At 39.5% G+C, this 23,943-nt stretch overlaps 1 protein-coding gene across 1 annotated transcript; it reads left to right on the forward strand.

Annotated features, from left to right (window-relative positions):
• The first annotated feature begins 2,443 nt into the window (after positions 1–2,443).
• On the forward strand, positions 2,444–17,531 carry LOC119775319 (gastrula zinc finger protein XlCGF26.1-like). Its single transcript, XM_038273258.1, has 3 exons — positions 2,444–2,472; positions 14,401–14,406; positions 15,410–17,531. Exons 1-3 carry the CDS (start codon positions 2,457–2,459, stop codon positions 16,813–16,815), a joined length of 1,428 nt encoding a protein of 475 aa, XP_038129186.1. The 5' UTR covers positions 2,444–2,456; the 3' UTR covers positions 16,816–17,531.
• The last annotated feature ends 6,412 nt before the right edge of the window (positions 17,532–23,943 follow it).

A 23,943-nucleotide genomic window follows, 5' to 3' on the forward strand; every position in this document is an offset into this window, starting at 1 on the left:
GAAATAAAACTGAAATTGCTAAAGTAGAAAGAGGAATATTTTTGTTCTTTGCTTTTTTTTTTTGGAGTAATGAAGGTTGATTGATCTGTGTGTAATGCATAATTAATAGTGGATCAGGAAGTGTTTGCTTTTGAATGGGAACCTTGTTTGTCAAATCCATTCCTTTATTGTACATTTTGTTATTGTCCGTCTGCTTTATTAACCAATATGATCTGTTGCACTAGATCTGCTGTTTTAACAACTTTTGTGAGAAGCATTTATAAAATAGGGCATTCGTTCATAAAAAAGTTTATTTGAATTCTATAAATAAAAGTTTCCAGCACAACAGCAATGGTGGCAGAATTGTATACCCAGCAATTGTAGTATCTAGGTTAGAGCTCTCAGTCTGGTAAAGAATCTGGTTGCTATTAGAAATTGTAAAGGTTAACTTTATTTTGCAAAATAAAACTGACTAAAACCTTTTTATGTTTAGTCCACTAAAACCGACTAAAACCATCACATATCGTTAAGAATCAAATGTGACAAAGACTTATAATATTTTTCGTCAATATGACTAAGACTGAATCTAAGATGGCTGTCAAAAACACCACTCGATGTGGCTGATTTTCTTTTTTTTGTATAATAGCGCAATCTTAGCTCTCCGGAGCTTCTGTAGCTGGAGTATTGCTCCCACATTGCAGTTCGGCAAGCGACATAATGGCTACCAATGAGAGTGGGAAGTTTTTCCTGGAAAAATTATTGAAACCACCCATTGTTAAGAACTGGTTTGGGTTTAGAAACCCCCATGCGGCAACATTTCCCTAAAGGCAGTTGCTGTTATAAGCAGCAGCATCACAAAACTGTTTCAACATCTTAAACAGAGGTATCCAGCGGAATATGAAAAATGCCAGTCTCTCCGGGACGAACAACCCGTGCAGTTTTGGGGCGTACACATAGCGTATTCATAACGACTCCAGAACTTCTGTTCAACGACAGCACAATTTATGCATATTAACCTGCTGTTTACTACTAAAAAAAAAGAAAGAAAACAGAAAAAGAAAAAAAGGTTTGCAGTGGCAGCAGTTTCAGAAGCAGGTCTGCTAGGAAGTTTGTTGGTCGTGGCCGTGGGGGTGAACACAGGGAGGATCCATCACACTCACATTCTCTTTCCCCCTATGATGGTAATGAAGTCTGGAGTAGAACTGTTTCCAATATGCCTGGAACACTTCAGATACGTTGATACGTGTTGCAGATAAGTTCTTGATAAGTTATACACAAGTTACTAATAGATTTTGGATAAGCTAGACACCACAACTTACCTCTAATTTATGGCCCACGTATGGCAAATGCTGGCATACGTTGGGTACCCACCTCCCATGTCAAGCTCCTCAACGTACTTGCCGTATGACAGCATGTTTCAAACTGCTTCAGCATGCTCATAACTTATACAAAACTTTCCCAAAACTTATCACATGTATGCCAGCATTTTTGCAAGATTTTCGGGACATCAGGCATACGCTGGACTAAATCGTCAAGGTGTGATGGGGGCTTTAGGCAGTGAAAGGCATCCTCCTCTTGAGTTACATGGCTGAGTTACTTTTCTATTCTGTGATGGGGAACCCAGATAAGTTATCAGATGAACAGAAATTGGCTCTTAACATGTCTGTTATGTGATACTGCATTTCCATTTCATAGACTGAAGGTGATCACCTCATCGTTCAGGCCTTGCAGGCCTTCCTGCCTCCAGTAGAGTCTAGACTGATCAACAACAGAATTCTTCTGGCACTGTAATCTTTTTATAACTGTACTCATTTTATGATTTAACAAATTTTTACAGAGAAAAAAGCCTTGCTGCCCTGCTGAGTGCTACATTTATAGCAAAAAATGAGGAAATGCTCCAGATGGCTTTATCATTTAGGCTTTTTTTTCTCTTTCTTACCAGAATGCTTCTTTTTATTATGATAGAACAGATAAATTTACTTAGAAAAGCATTTAAAATCTGCTCAACCTCTGACACATTGAGCTGGGATATGTCTCTTCCAGGCAGAGGTGTACAGACAACCCTGCTGAGTTTAGGGTGTCGCATTTCTTCCTCATTTGCCAGACAGTCACTGTGGTGTTGGATGTAAATGCTTTACTTTCTTAAATAATTATTTGTAGGGAAACAAGTTTTGGCCAGAATGAACTTAATATCTTCAGGTTGCTTGACAGGATCCACCTGTTCCTCAAATTCAAGGACAGAGTTTGGTGCTTTTATATGTCAGGCGTCCTATTTTTATCCACCAAGAAAATTTCATTCTGCTGTGTTTGTCTTTCCAGACCGCCTGCAGGATTATGTTGGAAAAGAGGAGGATTTCTCTGACCAGCAGCTCTGTGGACAGGAGAGGAAATCCAGTTTGGACCAAGAGGAACCAGAACCTCTGCAGATAAAAGAAGAGCAGCAAGAACCAGAACATCCCTGCACAAAAGAGGAAACCATGGAGCTCCCTATAGGTGAGCAGGAAGAGCAGCTTGTTCTGAAGCAGCAGACTGAAGATACAGGAGAGAAACTTTTCCCATATTTGACATGGGGAGAAAACGTTCTTATAAAAGAACATTTAATGGATCACATGAGAACTCACACAGGCCAGAATATTTATGAATGTCTGTCCTATGGAAAAATGTTCACAAAGAAATCTAGACTTGATAGAACACCAAAAATCAAAGCCACCTTCAAACCTCTTAAAAGTGTCCCTTTGTCAGATTAATTTTCTCTCTTTTAATTGTGATAAAGAAAAGATTGTCTCCACTGCCTCCTTCACTAAAACAATGGTCAATTCATGACACTTGATCATCAATGTGCAAGAACTTAGAGCGCAACAGGTGAGGTAATTCTCTATGGGTACGAATCACATCCATCATGGCTATTCGATTCAGTATTGATTTCCTGACCCAACGATTAGATTATTTTCGATACTCAAAAAAACACCACGATACGATTCGATTGTTTGTTTTTTTTTTTGTTTTTTTTTACACCTTACAGGCTAGACAGTGTTTCAGTAGTGCAATGAGTGCAATGCAATACCTCGGCTCCAGAGTGTCAACATCCCCGCCCCCTCTGCAGACACTCTGCTGCACCTCTCCCAAAATTGTAGCTGACTGCAGAGAGCTGGCTTGTTTTGTTTTTTTATCAGGGTTCCTACAGCATAAGGCAAGTTAAATTCAAGCCTTTTTAAGACTTAAGACTTTTTAATGCTACTAGAAATAAAAAAAAATAAAATAAATAAAAAAGACCAAATTCACAAGAAACACAAGAAAAACCCGCTTGCGACAACTTAACCCAAAGGTTTATTTTAACATAAACCACTGCAGTAATGTTTCAAATTTTGAAAAGCTTCCCATACAGGAAGAAAGCTAAAAACACACAAATGACAGATATATTTTAACAATTATTTAACTGAATTCACAAACTTTGTTTTAGCAGGGAACAAAACTAATCAGTTTTAAAGCCACAACATAACCAGTGCTAAGTCTTTTTGCAGCTATTTTTCTTTGTATGGTTTTCTTAGTATGTTTGATTTGGTGATAAGTGGAGGCATTGCAGAGACAAGGGTGGAACAAAACGGAGAAATACCGGCTGTTTCTCGGTAACTCGATTTCGACGCTTTGTGTTTCGTGCTTCGCATGTGCGACTCCACTGCCTTAATTCCCATCGTTCCGAGCTTGAATGACTTCTTGCACTAAATCCACTGAGCCTCATGTATGTTCCCTGGTTTTAGCCATGGAGAAAACTCTTGGCTGGAGACAATTTTCATTACATTTACACTTGCTCATAATTTCCAGACAAAAACTTAATGGCGCATCTCCCAAATCTCCCAGCCACATAAACGCTTTTATTGGTTCCGCTGTCGGGACGGAACCAATAATGAAGAGCCATTTTTTTTTTTTTTTTTTTTTTTTAAAGGGATAGTTCGGTATTTTTGACATGAATCTGTATGGCATCCCCATCACCAGTGGCATGCAATCACACTGACCTACCCCTGGCAGCGTCCTGTGAGCAGAGTTATCGTCCAGTTTTGGTCAAGCCGAAAGTAGTCCGTCAGGTTTTTAGGAACAGCGAAATAAAACTTTTCTCTTCCCAAAACATTATGTGTTCAAAAGAGCGATAAAGGGCGTAGTCCGTCAGGTTTTTAGGAACAGCGAAATAAAACTTTTCTCTTCCCAAAACATTATGTGTTCAAAAGAGCGATAAAGGGCGGAGGAAGACATGGCTGTTGTCAGGTTCTCGCTGTCTGAATGACGGCGCGCACTGATACGAACAGAGAGAAAATAGGACCAATTGATAACGACGTGTGACTTTTTCCACTACAAAGTTTTTGGGATGCAAAAATATCGCTCTTTTGAACACATAATGTTTTGGGAAGAGAAAAGTTTTATTTCGCTGTTCCTAAAAACCTGACGGACTACTTTCGGCTTGACCAAAACTGGACGATAACTCTGCTCACAGGATGCTGCCAGGGGTAGGTCAGTGTGATTGCATGCCACTGGTGATGGGGATGCCATACAGATTCATGTCAAAAATACCGAACTATCCCTTTAATAAAAAAAAATATAAAAATTGTCAATTTTAACGTTTTATTTAGATTACAAAATAAATCGTACTAAAAATAATCCTTTTTATGATGTTTTAAAAATTAAGACCTACGAAAGACTGAATTAAGACATTTTAATACCAATTAAGGCCTTAGTTTTATTTAGAAGAATTCAATGCCTTTTAAGACTTTTTAAGGACCCGCGGCAAACAACTCGTGAAGTTTAACCCGCTAGAAGAGCAAGGTGCGCTAGAACGCTGGGACCCTTTTTCCACCTGGATCTCTGCTCTTTTTGGCCCTTGTGTCACTCCTTCGTCAGACTAAACTCACCCCCACTTCCTCACTGCCTCGGCCGTATCTAGAACTACAACGTGTTGCACAGACTATGCTTCAATATTGAGCATAAATCAAAAATGTCTGTGTTAGGCTCACTGCAACACACCGCTGTAAGAGTATAACCAGGAAGCGAGGTAGGGGGGCAAAATAGGTTTAGCGCCACCGCAGCACGGGAGGGAGAATTACTTCCAGGAACAAATGGATAAAAATAGAACAGAGGAAAAAAAAACATGAATCGATACTCTTGCCGACATGTCGATGCATCGGATCGTCGGCTGTTGGATCGATGCATTGATACAAAACGATTATTATTTACACCCCTATAAATCTCAGCAGGCATGCTCTTCCGTCAGCAAAAGCTAAAGGGCCATTCCACCTCTTTTTTTTAAAGCCTTAAGTGTTGTTAATCTTGTCGTTTTTAAAAACTAGCAATCAGTAGTGATGAGTTAATGAGGCATCTTGAAGCTTTTCAATACATTGCCAAACTGTATTAATACTAGCTTGATACTGTCTTACAGAATACTGATACCTACTGGACCTTTAAAGATACCACAGGCAGCTTATTTGACAGACTAAACGGAGTTGATTTGATGACCCGGTACAATTATATATTTTAGTTTATTGTAGGTTATATTGTTGTTTTTTTTTTTCATATCAATGTTTAAATTGAAAATATCTTTGATATTTTTAGATGCAGCAAATAAAGATTGTAAACATATCACGTGAAAGTTTAGGGGAAAATGGGAATGAGGATGCTTGTGGACTAGGTTTTTAAATAATAATTTGAAATCATAAGTGCAGCAAAAACAGTAAAATAACTATAATTTTTAAACAGTATAGTGTGTCAGTCATTTAGAAACTACTCCTGTATCACTTAGATTACTTTGTTTAAATGACAAGCGCACCGATAGTGTTTTGCTCTATGGGCTTGACGCATGCACCGATGCATAAGTGTTGCTGGACCAATCACTAGCAATCAGACACTTCAAACCTGGTTTATATTATCCCGAGATAAAAGCAGAATTTTTTAAACTAAAGGATCCAGGATGATCCTATATAAGCAAGCCAAAGGGGGTAGGATCTCTAAGTGGCTTGCTCCCTGGATCCTGATTGGTCCAAGGGCGGAGAGGATCAATCAAGGGGAGATTGATCCCAGCTCCTGCTACCTGTGTAGAAGCAAAGGGAAGGGGGGAGGGGAAAGAAAAACAAACAGCCATGGCAGGCATGTAATACCCCCACCCTTATGAGTCCAAACATAAATGTTTGGAATGCACAAAATAAAAGAAAAACATAAGCTTAAAGGGCACGTGACAAAGCATCTGCCAACATTCTCCGACCCTTTCTTGTGGCACATCGTAAGGTTGTATTCTTGAATGACTAAAGCCCACCACATACGTCTTTGATTCTGGTTGTACATCCTGGAAAGAAAGACAAGTGGGTTATGGTCTGTAAAGACAGTTATGGGTTTTACACTCAAGCTGAGGTAGGCTTCAAAATGCTGTAATGCCAAAAGTAGTGCAAGCGCTTCCTTCTCAATGGTAGAATATCTACTTCGATTATGTGTAAACTTCCTTGAGAAGTAACTTACAGGGTGCTCTATTCCATCTTTATCATCCTGTAGAAGAACAGCTCCTACCCCAACAGCACTGGCATCAATATCCAGGTTAAATGGCAGATTGAAGTTTGGGGCAGAAAGAACAGGAGAACAAGTGAGCAATCCTTTAAGTTGTTCAAAAGCGTGCTGACATTCATCAGACTAGGGCTGCAGCTAATGATTATTTTAAAAATCGATGAATCGGCCGATTATTTTTTCGATTAATCGATGAATCGGACAAAACAAAATTTTTACAGGTGCTGGTCATAAAATCAGAATATCATGAAAAAGTAGATTGATTTCAGTAATTCCATTTAAAAAGTGAAACTTGTATATTATATTCATACATTACATACAAACTCATATATTTCAGATGTTTATTTTGTTTAATTTTGATGATTACAAATGACAACAAATGAAAATCTCAAATTCATCATATCAGAAAATTAGAATATTGTGTAAAGGTTCAAAATTGATGGCCCCTGGTTCCACACTCTAATCAGCTAATTAACTCAAACCACCTGCAAAAGCCTTTAAATGGTCTTTCAGTCTAGTTCTATAGGCTACACAATCATGGGGAAGACTGCTGACTTGACAGTTGTCCAAAAGACGACCATCGACACCTTGCACAAGGAGGGCAAGACACAAAAGGTCATCGCTAAAGAGGCTGGCTGTTCACAGAGCTCAGTGTCCAAGCACATTAATAGAGAGGCGAAGGGAAGGAAAAGATGTGGTCGAAAAAAGTGTACAAGCAAGAGAGATAACCGCACCCTGGAGAGGATTGTGAAACAAAACCCATTCAAAAATGTGGGGGAGATTCACAAAGAGTGGACTGCAGCTGGAGTGAGTGCTTCAAGAACCACCACACACAGACGTATGAAAGACATGGGTTTCTGCTGTCGCATTCCTTGTGTCAAGCCACTCTTGAACCACAGACAGCGTCAGAAGCGTCTTGCCTGGGCTAAAGAGAAACAGCACTGGACTGCTGGTGAGTGGTCCAAAGTCATGTTCTCTGATGAAAGTAAATTTTGCATTTCCTTTGGAAATCAAGGTCCCAGAGTCTGGAGGAAAAGAAGAGAGGCACTTCATCCACGTTGCTTGAAGTCCAGTGTAAAGTTTCCACAGTCAGTGATGGTTTGGGGTGCCATGTCATCTGCTGGTGTTGGTCCATTGTGTTTTCTGAGGTCCAGGGTCAACGCAGCCACATACCAGGAAGTTTTAGAGCACTTCATGCTTCCTGCAGCTGACCAACTTTTTGGAGATGCAGATTTCATTTTCCAACAGGACTTGGCACCTGCACACAGTGCCAAAGCTACCAGTACCTGGTTGAAGGACCATGGTATCCCTGTTCTTAATTGGCCAGCAAACTCTCCTGACCTTAACCCCATAGAAAATCTATGGGGTATTGTGAAGAAGAAGATGCAATACACCAGACCCAACAATTCAGAAGAGCTAAAAGCCACTATTAGAGCAACCTGGGCTATCATAACACCTGAGCAGTGCCACAGACTGATCGACTCCATGCCACGCCGCATTGCTGCAGTAATACAGGCCAAAGGAGGCCCAACTAAATACTGAGTGCTGTACATGCTCATACTTTTCATGTTCATACTTTTCAGTTGGCCAACATTTCTATAAATCCTTTGTTTTTATTGGTCTTCAGTAATATTCTAATTTTCTGATATGATGAATTTGAGATTTTCATTTGTTGTCATTTGTAATCATCAAAATTAAACAAAATAAACATCTGAAATATATGAGTTTGTATGTAATGTATGAATATAATATACAAGTTTCACTTTTTAAATGGAATTACTGAAATCAATGTACTTTTTCATGATATTCTAATTTTATGACCAGCACCAGTTTATTAACCTCTTTATTCCAAAATAAACATTTTAGACAGAACAAACAAGCACACAAGTACAGGTTGCTCATTAACTGTACTGGTGCAATATGAAAAATAAATGTTTGTGATAAAACTACGCAAACTTACATGAGAAATGTGGCTGTACATCCACAAAATAGAGGGTACTTTGTTTCATAAAGCGCAAAAAGAGACAGGCATTTTTGTTTTTTAAAGCCCCTATGGAGTTCAAACAATAGTTCCCCCCATTTCAACAAATTCATTTTTTTTAGACTAGAAGAGTTCTGCCTTTTAAGACAGGAAAGTATAGCAGTTAAAGTTGCTGCTTGAGAAAATACTTAACCATAGAGATAAAATAGCCCTGTGATTCAAATTATAAATTGTATTTGGAATAAAAATGAGAGAACTAGGGGTACTAAAAAACACATCCTCCACAGACAGATATTTACATGGGAATGTGGCATATAATTAATTGACATATTACTGATCTTGCTGGATTTTATTCTGCTTTACTTCCATAAACTGCAGGATCTTCTTTTCTTTATCTTTGCCAGAAGATTTAAACTTTAAAAGCCTTGCCCTCATAATTTGCAAGTTAATTTATTTATAAAGAAAATATAAACGCTGCTTAAGCTAATTCAAATGAAATTAAAAATAAAATAAGTAGCCAACCTTATCACTGTTTGTAACCTACTAACAAGGTAAGGAAAGCATTAGATGAGCTACCTGAGAAACTAACGTTACGTTTCCCCACTTTAAAACCAAACAAACATGGTTACTCATCCTGCTGATCAGCTCTCTTCACTGCCATTGAAGGCTCCAGCGTGTTTTCTTTTCAGGTGCTGCGTCATAACAGTGGTGCTTCCGTGCCATGTTCATTTGTTTTTACAAAAGTTGCATGTTACGACTTTTTTCACTTTACAAAGCGCAGGCTATTTTAATTATTGTGATCAATTTGCGCCGTCAATCCCGGCGCATGCGCGCTTCATTTGCAGTCTGGACGCTGAGGGTAAACTCCTCACTAATATCCTGCGGCTCTGACTCCAGCGCTGAGAGGGATTCCTGTTGGAGAGGGAGAAAGGGGTTGGGATGGGGGAGGCGCCCCACGGCAGGCAAAAGCCGCCAGTGACACCGTAAAAAGTTGCCAGATTTGTCGCTAGTCGCTTTTTTGAAAAATAGTCGCTGGAGGGGTATTTTTATCGATTTTATCGATTCGTTGTTGCAGCCCTACATCAGACCAAATAAAAGGTTTAGAGGGGCTTGTCAAAGTTGTTAAAGGGGCTGCTTCCGTGGAAAAGTTTTTGCAAAAGCGACGGTAGAATCCAGCCATGCCCAGGACTCGGTGGAGCTCTCTTCTACTGGTAGGAACTGGAAAGTCAGAAATGACTTTGATTTTAGCATCCACAGGACACACCCTTCCTCCACCAACCCGTTGGCCAAGATAGAGAATGGTACATTTACCAAACACACACTTCGAAAGATTGTCAGCGAGGCAGTTGAAAGGCGTTTGAAGACCTCAAGCAAAGTAGCAAGATGACTAGACCAGTCATTCGAATACACAACAATGTCATCTAGATATACCCGACAGTTTGGCACATCACCCAGTACTTTATTAACAAGCCTTTGAAATGTGGTTGGAGCATTACACAGCCCGAAAGGCATCGCTGTGTACTGGAGAAAACTGTCTGGTGTGACAAAAGCTGATATGTCAGAGGCTTCTTTTGTTAGGGGCACCTGCCAATATCCTTTCAGCATGTCAAGTTTAGTGAAAAATGTTGCTGGTCCAATCTCATCTATACAGTCTTCAATGAGAGGCAAAGGTGTGCATCAAGGACTGTTACAGCATTCACTTTGCGAAAGTCTGTACAGAACCTTGAACTTCCATAAGCCTTCATGTCCAACAAACATGGAAAACTCCATGGGCTATAACTTGGAATGGCAAGTCCATTCTCAACCAGATACTCAACCTCCTTTTTTCATGATCTCCCTCTTGGTGGGGTTGACACGATATGCCCTCTGCTTTATAGGTGCAGGATTGGTAAGAACAACGTCATGAGACACCACACAAGTCTGGGTGGGAACATCCCCAAACAGACATGGGAGATTAAAAGAAATTTGTTTATGTCCTCCATTTGGCTATCTGATAAATGGGATAGATAACCGGGTAGGTTAGCCAGTATTTTACTATTGCTAAGTCTTGCAACCTGTGGAGGGTTTTTGCGTATTACTACATCCTCCCCAGTCAACTTTGAAATGCAGGATACAGGGGAAACGGCTTCAACCTGACTCTGAGTTGGTTGATCAGTCACCCTGGAATGATACAATTTCATCATATTAACATGACAAGGCCTGGGCTTGCGACGGCGATCTGGGGTTTGGACAATGTAGTTTGTTTCACTTAGTTTCCTTTCTACCATGTATGGTCCTGAAAACTTTGTTTCCAATGAAGAACCAGGGATGGGCAGCAGGATAAAAATTTTATCACCAGGATGAAACTCACTAGTGACCGCTTTCCGTTCGTAGTGTCGTTTCATTTTGACCTGCTTTGAAGTCAAGGCATTCTGACCAAGAGAGCAAGCTGCTTGAAGGCGTTCTCTCATCTTCGAGACATAGTCTGGAATACTTTTTACAGAGCGAGAGGGTGAAACTAGCTGTTCTTTAAGGACATTTAGAGGTCCCCTAACCTCATGTCCAAACACAAGTCCAGCAGGACTGCAACCTAAAGTGTCCTGCACTGTGTCACGCACAGCAAACAACAAAAATGGGATACCTTCATCCCAGTCCCTCTCTGTTTCCATACAGTATTTTTGCAGCATTTTCTTTCATGTCTGGTGGAATCTTTCTAGTGCACCTTGGCTTTCAGGGTGGTAAGAGCTTGAGGTGACATGCTCTACCCCCCACTGTTTTAGTGCCTGGGCAAAGGTTCTAGACTTGAAGTTGGTGCCCTGGTCTGTCTGGACAACCCTAGGAAGACCAAATATGGAGAAAAACTTTACCAGAGCTTTTATGACCACAGAAGCAGTGATCCTCCTCAGGGGCACGGCTTAAGGAAACCTTGTGGAAGCACACATCATCGTCAAGATGAACTGGTTTCCACTTCTTGACTTTTGAAAAGGCCCCACACAATCCACAATCACCTTTCCAAATGGTTCACCCATTACTGGAATTGGGCACAAAGGAGCAGGAGGTATAACCTGGTTTGGCTTGCCTGCAACTTGACAAACATGGCAGGTACGACAGTAAAGTGAAACTTCAGATTTGAGACCTGGCCAAAAGAAGTGTCTCAGAAATTTGTCATAAGTTTTATTTATACCCAAATGCCCTGACAGTTGATGATCATGAGCTGATGCTAACACCTGTCTGCGGTATGGGGTTGGCACAACCTGATACGTGGCATTCCAGTCTTCCAAGTTCTCACCAGCCCAGTGTCGCAACAGGATTCCATCATCAAGCACATATGCCACCTTCTTCCCCTGGGCTTCCTGCTGAGTAAGAACAGATGAATGACATTTCAACAGAGTCATGTCCTGTTTTTGTGCCGCAATGAACTCCTCTCTAGAAGCTGGTAATTTGGACATATCTGGACCCGGAAGAGGAAAGATACTTTCAGGTTGGTTGAGTTCAGTCTCTGATCTGATAGGTTGAGACTGCCCTGTGGCAAGAAAAGAGTCAGACAAATCAAGACTGTATTTCTTTGACTGGGCCCGTGTGACCATGCAAGCAGGGAAAATACCGAGAGACATTGGTTCAAAGTCAGCTTGTGTCAGGTGTGTCCAACACCTCAGGCACAGGTAAAACCTTTCCACCAGTTAAGTCATTCCCCAGAATGAGATCAATCCCCCTTATGGGCAAGGCAGGAAGAACAGCAACCCTGCAAAAACCAATCACAACAGATGAAGTAAGGTGGATTTTATACAAGGGTGCAGATACAAAAGCCATTCCTATACCTTGGACAACCACTCTTGACTGACAAGATGAGGTGACAGGCAGAGACAAAATACCCTCTTGACTGATTGTCTGGGACCCGCCTGTGTCCCTCAGTATTTTGACTTGCCGGCCGTCCTTTGGATCCCCTGTTAAAGAGACAAGACCCTGGGTAACAAAGGGTAGGAAACAGGGATCTAGTTCATCTCCATTTTTAGCAGTCTGATAACTAGAGAGCGACACATTTTTAAGCAACCCAACACCTTTTGTCTGTGTTGCCCAAGCCTTGCTTTTTAAGGACAGGCAGTCAGCAATGAAATGGCCTTTTTTATGGCAGTAAAAGCACTCTCTTACTTCACGAGGAGAAAGTGGAGGCTGCTTAGCCTTAGCTTCTGACAGGGTGGGGTCAGGCTTTTGCTGACGGACGTTCAACACTTTATCTGCACGGGGTACAGACACAAATACATTCTTGTGTGTCAACATAAACTCATCAGCTACAATAGCTGCTTTAGAAAGAGAGGCCACCTTTTGCTCATTCAAAAAGACTACCAGTCTCTCAGGCAATGTGTTCTTAAAGTCTTCCAACATAATTAGTTGGCAAAGAGACTCAAAGTCACCTTTAACCTCACTGGCAGCATACCATTTGTCAAAAAGGGGTCCTTTCTCACGTGCAAATTCCACATAGGTCTGGGCACTAGACCTTTTATGGTTTCTGAATTTCTGCCTGTACGTTTCAAGTACAAGCTCATAAGCATGCAAGATTGGCTCTCTCAGTACATCATATTTCATGCTGTCCTCTGTTGACAGAGATGAAACAACCTCCTGTGCTTTACCCATGAGCTTGCACTGCAGTACCACAGCCCACATCTCCTTTGGCCACTCTAGTGCTACAGCAATCCTCTCAAATGCATTAAAATAAGAGTCCATTTCTGACTCCCTAAACACATGAACCAAAGCAATGTTCTTGCTGACATCAAACTTGTTCCTATCCAGCACCACCTGGAGGAGACTCAGAGTAGACAGATGAACGAGGTGGTGATTTGTCATGTTAAAGCCTCCTAGCCTTAACCTCAAGCTGTTTCAGTTTAACCTCTTTTTCAGCTTCAATCTCCAACTTACGTATTTTGAGCTTGAAATCAAACTCAGCTTTTCTCACCAACTCGCGCTCCTAAGCCTCCAACTGCAAGCGAGCTAGCCGAACCTTGAGTCTAACATTACCACTGAAGCCACTGAACTCTGGTTGCATGTGTCTGAAGTTGTATTAGGCATCCTTGGTTCTACCAATTCCTTTGGAGGAGTGGCCAATGCAGGTGCTCCTTTATTTTCCGAAGGATGGAGTCCTAGATCAACAAAAGAGTCATCACACACATTTACATCCATTTTGCTTGAGTCTTTCTTGAGACTTTAATCTCAACCAGTTTTCGAACAACAGTGTTCTTGATTTCAGCTTTCGAAAAATGTTTTTTCACCAGAATGTCAAAATGTTCAGCCAGACCTAACAAGTCATCCTTACGACACAGTTCCAGCGTTGCATGGCTAGGAGCCTGTACAAACTCCTCGAAGCTAAAGCTCATGTCTAAACAAACACAAGGTTCTCCAGAATTATTGTGGATGTCAACAGCTCAGGGAAAAAGTGGCCATCCCGGACAAGCAACCAAGTCACATATCAGATTCTTGTTTTGTTTTATGGAGTTACTAATAAATCGAATTCTTACCAAATTCAGTTGAGACATATTTTCCATCCACAAAGGCAAAAATCATTTCCTTTTGCTAATTTTTCTATTAGAAATTAGAGGGTATTCCAGATAAAACAAATGGAAACATTTTGCTTCAGCCTTCTGCCTCTGGTTGACATGTTGTTTTTATACACGTCTCTGCATTTCAAATAGTTTAAAAGAAACAATTGGCCTAATCATTATTTTATTGTCATTCTGTACTATATCTTAATGCTTTAGACTTGTTTAGACTATTTGGAGTTGTCATAGTGATGCACAGTTGTTTCACTACGACTGAGTCATCATATAGGAGGAGCTTGAGCTGCATGAATCTTTGTCATAATAATAATAAGTTTGTCACAGAACTTTAGTGTGGATTAGTTTTTTACTTTAGCTTTGTGTTTGTCTTTCCAGACCACCTTAACCCATTTAGGCCGGGAAAGCATTACCGCATTTCTACCATTCAAGCCGGGGGCGCTGTTGCGTAATTCTACCATTGACGCCGGGAGAGCATATAAGTCTAGCAAGAAGAAATAAGTTTTTTTCAAGCAAACATGGAGGAGTTTGACAGAGAAGAGTTGTCGGAAGGCAGTGATTTTGAGGAGTGTGTCGGCTTTGCTGACGGTATAGATGAAAATGATGACTTTGAACGCGCTGAACCAATCGAACTACCACCGCAATGCATGGAGTGTTTTCAACCGCACACCTGGAGTGAAAGTTGATTTGCCTGCAGACGCCACACCGCTGCAGGCATTTGAGCATATTTTTAATGAAGAACTTTGGATGCATCTTGTTACCGAGACGAATAGGTACAGTGACCAAACAAACCAAACTCCAACAAGAGCAAAGATGGCAAAGTGGTCACCCGTGACTGTGACGGAGATGAAGACATTTATTGGGCTGTGTATGGGCATGGGACTTCTTGTGTTGCCAGTACGAAGAGATTATTGGCGACAGAGTAAACCTCTCTTCAGGACGCAGTTCCCCCAAAATATGTCCCGGGACAGATTTGTGGCCATCTGGAGGTAAGTTGTATGCAATTTATAACAGACATATGCATTATTATGCATAATAATACTGTTAATAAGTAATCATCAGATAGTTATTTATGTAATGTTTGTTCTTTATTTTAAAAACGTTTTATATTGCACATTCTCAATGAAGACTTGATCACATATGGAAAAAATAAAAGGTTGAATTTTTTTATTTTTTGATTACTGCTTTTCACTTTTTTTTGTGAAGAATTTCAAAGATAAAATATATTTTGAGTTCTATCTGCTACAGAAGCTGAGATATCAATAATTTACTAGGCGTTGACACAGTTGCTGAATTTACAGGGAAAACTTCAGGTTTTAGGGGTATTTTTTAAAATCTGCCATAGGTTTTTAAGGTGTTTTTTCCAGGCGTTTTAGGCCTAAATGGGTTAAGGATTATGTTGGCAAAGAGGAGAATTTCTCTGACCAGCAGCTCTGTGGACAGGAGAGGAATTCCAGTTTCGATCAAGAGGAACCAGAAGCTCTTCAGATAAAAGAAGAACAGCAAAAACCAGAATATCTCTGTACAAAAGAGGAAACCGTGGAACTATCCATAACTGAGCATGATGAACAGTTTGTTCTAAAGCACGGGACTGTAGTTACAGGAGAGAAACCTTTCCCATGTTTAACATATGGAGAAAACTTTGTAAGAAACGAATATTTTAGGGTTCACACCCACACAGGTCAGATGATTTCTGAATGTCTGTCCTGTAGAAAAATGTTCACAAAGAAATCTAATCTTGATAGACACATCAGAATTCATACAGGTGAGAAGCCTTTCTCCTGTACTATTTGTGACAAGAATTTCACTGAAAAAAGTAGTTTGATTAAACACATCAGAATTCATACAGGTGAGAAGCCTTTCTCCTGTACCATTTGTAACAAGAATTTCACTCAAAAGAGTAGTTTGAGTTATCACATGAGAATTCACACAGATGAGAACCCTTTTTCCTGTTCAATTTGTAACAAGAATTTTACTCAAAAGAGTAGATTGACTTCTCACATGAGAATTCACACAGGTGAGATACCTTTTGAATGTCTATCCTGTGGGAAAGGCTTCACCTCTAAATCTGATCTTAAAAGACACACCAGACTTCACACAGATGAGAAGCCTTTTTCTTGTACAATTTGTAACAAGAATTTTACTCAAAAGAGTAATTTGACTTGTCACATGAGAATTCACACAGATGAGAAGCCTTTTTCCTGTACAATTTGTAACAAGAATTTTACTCAAAAGAGTAGTTTAACTTCTCACATTAAAATTCACACAGGTGAAAAGGCTTTTTCCTGTACAATTTGTAACAAGAATTTTACTCAAAAGAATAGTTTGACTTCTCACATGAGAATTCACACTGGTGAGAAGCCTTTTGAATGTCTATCCTGTGGGAAAGGCTTCACCTCTAAGTCTGATCTTGATAGACACATCAGAATTCACACAGGTGAAAAGCCGTTTGTCTGCACCAATTGTAACAAGAGTTTTTCTCAAAAAAGTAGTTTGACTTCTCACATGAGAATTCACACTGGTGAGAAGCCTTTTGAATGTCTATCATGTGAAAAAGGCTTCACCTCTAAGTCTGATCTTGATAGACATATCAGAAGTCACACAGGTGAGAAACCTTTTGGCTGTACCATTTGTAACAAGAATTTTACTGAAAAAAGTCATTTGACTACTCACGTTAGAATTCACACTGGTGAGAAGCCCTTTTCCTGCATGATTTGTGGCAAGAGTTTTACTCTAAAAAGTATTTTGACTAAACACATGAGAATTCACACAGGTGAGCAGCTGGTTTCCTGAATGAATTTTGCTCAAGGTTTTAAATGAGGAGGTAATTTGAGTATTCGGATGACATTTAAATATGCATGATGTAAAATGGTTTATATATATTTTTTGAATATTTGTTTCACATTAGTCACAGCAGTTGGACGACACAGGAATGAGCATTATGTGTGTTTTCCATGTTTGGCTAGTAATAAAATGTCCATCTTGAAACTCCTTCACGACTTTACATGAGAGATCCATGGGTTAATGGTCTTTTTGGAGCAAAGTTTTGAGAAAGCCATTAATTAACAGCTCTGTTTACATGGAAACTAGAACAGATAAGGTGTTATATTGTGAACCAGGTAAATATTCGGGTCCTAGACGAATATGTGTGAACATTTGAAGGTTTATTATTTTGTGGTTAAGTAATTTATATTTAAATGGTCAAACAATTAAACTTGCCCTAACAAAAACAAAGATTCACAATTTCTTACTTTTTCTGTAATTTAGGCAATAAACATAATAAAGCGCAACAACAACATATTGGTTAAAGATGAAGCAAGTTTGCTTTCCATACTACAAGTAATGGAGAAGTTATAGATGTTTAAATTGAAAACAAGCCAGACAGACCCATACTGTGCCGTTTTGGCATGGTGTGGCAGAACTTTTTCTGGATGAATTTTTCAGAAAAAAAGAGATATTTGGAAACTTTTAGCTGAATGATAAGGTATTAGATGGATATATTCCAGAAACAGACATCCTCAGAATAAAAAATAAAAGCAAAGCTAGGACAGTTTTAATGTGCTTTGCTCAGTTTTGCTGATGTTTTTGGAGGATTTTCTAAGAGATCAGCTACAAATGATCAGAGTTTAGCTAATTCAGTGTCTTTGTTGGCTTTCATTAGCAATGCATCAATCAGCCCTGCTAAATGTGTTGTTGAAACCAGGCCCACCAACACTCCAACTGTTTTAGCCACAGTGTTAGAGCTATGGTCAATGGATATTAGAATGAAGTAGATCATCTATAGAGGAGTCTCAGATGAAGATTTGGGACATATAGAAGTGTGTGTCAATCTCAGAGTTAGTCAGCTACAAGCTAATTAATGTTGTAAAGTAGCTCCAGCCACCTTGAAAGGGGGTGCTGGGATTATGGGGTTAAACTACGGGACATCAAAGAACTCAGTTTAGAGGCTGGAGTCTGTAGTTCAGGTAAATTAAAGTCCTAAAATGATGAAACATGTTTGTTTAAAAAGATAAACAGGATTGATGATGATGATGTTATTTTTACTGATCAGTTTGAACCTGCTTTAACTTGGTAAAAAGCCTTTGTCTTAACAATGTATTAAAGAAATCTGACTCTCCTCTAGAAGTGTGAAGTTTCTGATTTTTAAAGATTTTTTTTAAATATAATTTTCCTTTGAACTAATTTTAATAGTTTTGTTCTGTATTCTGTAGATGTTCTATTTACCTGCTATGATTGGTAACTCACCTATTTTATACAACTGATTTTATGGATTATATTCTGCTGTGGATGTTTTTAACTATTGTAATCATTTCAAAATTGATAAACAGAGCAGAAATAAAAACCTCCATGGATTATAAAAAAAAAAAAAATCTTTATATGGTTTCATATGAAATAGAAACAATCTTCTTCCATATTTCCTCAAACTAAAGCTCTGATATCTTTTTTTTTATGGCATTCAACTTCCTTCTGGATGACCGGAGAAATAATATTAGGAAATATTGTAGGAATGTAGTCTGGACTGAGTTGATTTAGGCTATTTACACCTGATTGACAAATGTTTCAGTTGATATATCTAGGTGTATCCAGTGCCCCTACAACCAAGCAACTAGAGGAGTGAATGGTCTAACTATGTGACAGTGTGGGTTCCTGTCACTATGCCTTCAGGTGATCATGCTTCCTATCTACTTGGCAACAGGGTTATCCCTTTGTCTGGTAAGCCCGCATGACTTTCACTGGAATTTGTTACTCACATCATCAAGATAATGAATTTGAATTTGGACATAGGGAACCAGTATCCCTGCTTTATCTCAAACATATCCATGGGTTTTGAAGATGACAGTTTTGCTCTGCAGCTGACTTTGCTCTACAACACCTCCCCCCAAGACGGTATCACAAAACACTCCTACGGAGGTCTACCTTTTCCAGAAAAGATCAAACCACACAGAATTTCTTTTTCCTTTTCTTTGAAGCTTTGAGAGGTTCACATCAGAGAGACATCATCATTGCCTCATGTCCAGGGAACAGTCGCTGCAAACTGACCAGAGGCTAAGTCATGATGGTTGACATTCAGCACCGAATTGCTGCAAAACAGACTGTGACATTTCTTATAGAGTTTTAAGAACTTTTCTATGCTTAAATGGAGAAAGAGAAAGAAGGAAACCATTCCCCTAATGTGTGGCACATGGAACAAAAGATGGCACCCCTGCTTTGAGCCATGCTAAGCTGCTAAATGCCGGAGAAAACTCAAGCTTCTTAAAACAGATATGAACATAGGTACAGGTCTAGTACGAGTCAGGGAGAGTTTCTACATAATGGTAAATGGCCTGTAGTTATATAGTGCTTTTTTTCAAGTCACGAGACTTGACCAAAGCGCTTTTAACTACATTCACTCATTCACCCATTCACACACACACACACACTGATGGTGGCAAGCTACATTGTAGCCACAGCTGCCCTGGGGCTCACTGACAGAAGCGGGGCTGCCGTACACTGGTGCCACCGGGCCCTCTGACCACCATCAGTAGACAATGCAGGTGAAATGTTTTGCCCAAGGACACAACGACACTGAAAGTCTGCTTGAACCGTCAATCCTTCGATTTCAGGGCAAACTCTTACATCCGACGCCACTGTTTCTTTAATGATGTTTGATCATTTTATGTTTATACTGCTGAGTGAAGACAAAGCTAACAAGATGGACTACATGGTAGTCTATGCTAATATGTTTGGAGCTGTTGTTTAATGGGTAAAAACAATATTTGTGTCTCTAAGGGGTTAAACTCTTAATTTAGCAGTCACGTGTTTGCTCATATGCTTGTTACATTTTGATTACCAAGTTATGACCAAAAGTCCTTTATTGGGAATCCTTACATCCGCTGTCTCACTCAAGGAAGGTAACAAATCAATTAACTAAAGGTTATTGGTTCCTGGTTAAGCTAATAATTTAATAAAACATTATTTAACCAAATGTTGTTTTATTCATCTGTTTTATTTGCCTGTGAATTGGTTTGAAAACGTTCCAATTGCTCTTAATTAGTTAATGCTAATTTGATCAAATTTCAGGATAGATCTTTGTTCTCAAGCACAAAATCCAGGCTAAGCTGTGAAAACATTGCATCCTCACTGATTAGGGGTTTTAACCATGTGTTTCCTTTGTGTATATAGTAGCTTAGTTGAGTTTAATTAGTACTGTCAACAGTTTTTAACTGAAAGATGTTGGACTTGGAGCTGAATGATTTTTATGAATAAACTTATATTTTGAATTGAAGTTGTGGTGAATTTATTAAATATATGTGCAGAATTATCTATTTGACCATGATTTAAACTTGATTTATACTTTCATTTGTTGTTCAAACCCACAGCCTGTAGGATGTGTGTTCATAAACAATATATGACAGTCTGAATATTCTCTGAGTAAATAACTTATTTACTACCCCTACTGGGGTGGGTAACAAATATGTTAAGGTTGCACAACACTTGCCACATTCTGGCATTGCTTGTGCCATGTGCAATACCTGGAAATGGCACATATATTCGTAAATGGTTGTGGCAGCCTGCATGGAGCTTGTGGAAAGGAAGGATCTGATCCAGATCCCATAAAAATCAGAAATGTTGTATTAGAACAGGACCAACTAAGACAATATTCAAAAGGCCCTGCACTTCATGAACCATGTTAATCAGCTGAATTTGCAAACAATGATTCTAAGTTTAGATCCTGAAAAGCATTTGATTTGGTTTGTTGCGTATTTTGATATAAATGTATATGCATGTTGTGGGAGATTATATTGTATATTAATATTCATATTTACTCACTATAAAAGTTATCACTCAGTCTATTTGTCTCTCAAGGCCACACCATTCCCTGCAGAATGTTGTTTGTAGACCAGACATAGCTTCTTCCCATAACAATCCAGATTCTTTCTCAAGGTTTATTCATAACATGTTACTGTTAAGCAAAGTGTGTGTAATTTGTTATGACTCTGACTGCTTTCCATTGTTGTAACTAAGGGGGGACGAACCCTGCCCAGATCAGAACAGAGCAGAATGCTTTGCCATGATGACTGTTCTCTCTTTGCAAAGATTATTAATAAATGTGCCGACTGAGTGAAATCCATCGATCTCCGTTTATTTAACTAGGATGAATAGTTGAATACTTTTTTTCCCACGACAATTTGGCGTTGTCAATGCAGGATTGTCTTTGACTGATTTTTTCTGAGGACAGCGATTGTCAGAAGTGTCAGGTACCACCTGGCGGAGGCAGTCTTCCAGCCTCAATAGCCCGTTAGAAGGTTAAGGGAGTGAGGACTTCTGGCATCGAGGTCCCTGGAGGTCAGCAGGAGGATCAAAAGAAACCATTTTATTGAGACGGTGAGATGATCTTTTGTCGGCACAGTTTAAATTAAATTTCAAAAACTAAATTACAAAACAACAGATTGTTAACAGATTTAAAGATTACTAGAAATCAAATACTGGAAAATTAGCTCAAACAAAGTCCTCCTTAGGGCTGGGTACCGAACTTCGGTTCTTTTATGGTACCGACCGAAATGCTTCGGTTCTACAGAGTATCGAAACATGCCTCGTCTTTCGGTACTGTTGTGGGAAAATGTATATCTTTCTCTCATTATATATTAATATTCAATACTCACTATAAAAGTTTTCACTCAGTCTGTTTCTTTCTCAAGGCCACACCATTCCCTGCAGAATGTTGTTTGTAGACCAGACAGAGCTTCTTCCCATAACAATCCAGATTCTTTCTCAAGGTTTATTCATAACATGTTACTGTTAAGCAAAGTGTGTGTAATTTGTTATGACTCTGACTGCTTTCGATTGTTGTAACTAGGGGGGAACGAACCCTGCCCAGATCAGAACAGAGCAGAATGCTGTGCCATGATGACTGTTCTCTCTTTGCAAAGATATTAATAAATGTGCCGACTGAGTAAAATCCATCGGTCTCCGTTAATTTAACTAGGATGAATAGTTGAATACTTTTTTCCCACGACAGTTCTATCCTGTGATTCAATCTGGAGGGTCATAAACTTTATGACCTGCATCCAGTAGGTCAGGAGGCAGAGTCACACGGTTGTGTGACTTCCATCCAGCCAGATGGTCATTTCACACTGTCCTATGACCTGCATCCTGCCAGATAATCATTACTGGGTTTTCTGTTTAAGACCTGCCCTATTATGTTGTAAACTGTTAATAAAAGGCTTTGCTGTGAAGGGATCTGTGAGAAAAGGTGCTGGTTTGAGCCAGCAGTTCTTCTCCCCTACTGCAGAGGCTGACGTTTCCAAATCCCTGTCTGTGTTTGATCATTTCGTCCTCTTAATCTTTTAAACTCACATTTCTCTGGATTAAAACCCAACAGATGTTCTGGTTGATTCTACCTTCAGCCCAGTCCAGAGTGAACTTCTGGTTTAAGACTGTTTTCCCGATGCCAGCCACGCCCATCGTCATCACAGTTCTGATCTTACCCCTTCCTTCATGTGGATTGAAGATGTTTTCTGTACTGGTTTTTGTTCTCCATCTGTTTATCTTCCAGAATGCTGCTTCAATCGTTCTTACCTCATGTTCATCATTGACATGTGATGTGGAGCTCTGTGTAGATGTCATCAGGAAAGGTTTTCTTTCCAGCTTTAGCAACGCCTTCAGAGACACATTCAAACTTCTTCTTTAGAAACAATTTAACACATTGACATCCACCATCATCATCTAAATAAATAAATTGAACATTATCTCACAGAGGGCTGCCATTGTGCGGTGCCCGAGGAGCAGTGTGGTGAGGGACCCAGAGTGGCAGTCTGGGGGAGTGGGGGATCGAACTCCCAATCTCAGGATTCAAAGCCCTATCCCCTAACCACTAGGTCACCACTGTCCTCTGAAGGAAATGAAGAAACAAAAACACGGCAGGAAACATTTCAGCCAAACAAAGAATAAAAACATTTCTGATATTCTCAGTGGAGGCTGGGTTTTTTTCATTTCTATGGAGAACACATTCACAGATATTTAAGAAAACTTGTTTTTATACCAAGGCATCTAAGCTAGGAGGCCATTGCATTATCCAGCCAAGAAATCCTGAAATTTACAGCAAAAAATATCATGGTTTCAAGGTGTTTGGCCCACATGCAGACACAGATGGGGGAAAACAGGAGCAATTTAAGATGTGTATTGACTACACAACAATAATAAATCTAGTCCCGAACAGGCTTCACAGATGAGGTTCGGAACGTCAGTGTTCAGGGTTCTGCGGGAGAAGAGAGAAAGGTGATTAAGACTAAGAAAACCAAAAATAACCTGCGTTGTTGCTGCTCTGCTTACCGCCAGGTACAGATAACCTATCTGGGGAGAGTGAGAGGAGGAATGGGTTCTGTAACTCACAGCTTGCTGGTGGGAGGAGGTGGCTGAGCAACATAACATTAAGAGAATGAAGCCATAAAATTATGAGGATAAAGTCGTAAAATAAAAAAAAATAAAGCCCTAAAATTATAAGAATAAAGTCGTAAAATTACAAGAACAAAGTCGTAACATTACGAGAATAAAGTTGTAAAATTACGACACCAAAGTCATAATATTACGACAGTAAAGTCATAAAATTACAGGAATAAAGTAACATCATGAGAATAAAGTCATAATATTATGAGAATAAAGTGGTATTTTATGACTACTCCTACAAAAAGAACGTTCTTCCCTAAAATGAAGAATGTCAAGTATTATGAGAAGCAATACTTTGGCAACGGTTTGACAAATGAGGATAACACACCAACATCAAATCAGGCAGTATGTCAAGCAGGTCGGGGCTTGAAGCTTTCTTTCTGAAATGTGCTGTGGTATAATTAGATTAGATTAGATTCATCTTTATTGTCATTACACAGGTACAGGTACAAGGCAACGAAATGCAGTTTAGGTCTAACCAGAAGTGCAATAGCA

The sequence above is a fragment of the Cyprinodon tularosa genome, unplaced genomic scaffold (assembly GCF_016077235.1).
Source record: "Cyprinodon tularosa strain WSP-4 unplaced genomic scaffold, ASM1607723v1 ctg867, whole genome shotgun sequence".
NCBI lineage: Eukaryota > Metazoa > Chordata > Actinopteri > Cyprinodontiformes > Cyprinodontidae > Cyprinodon > Cyprinodon tularosa.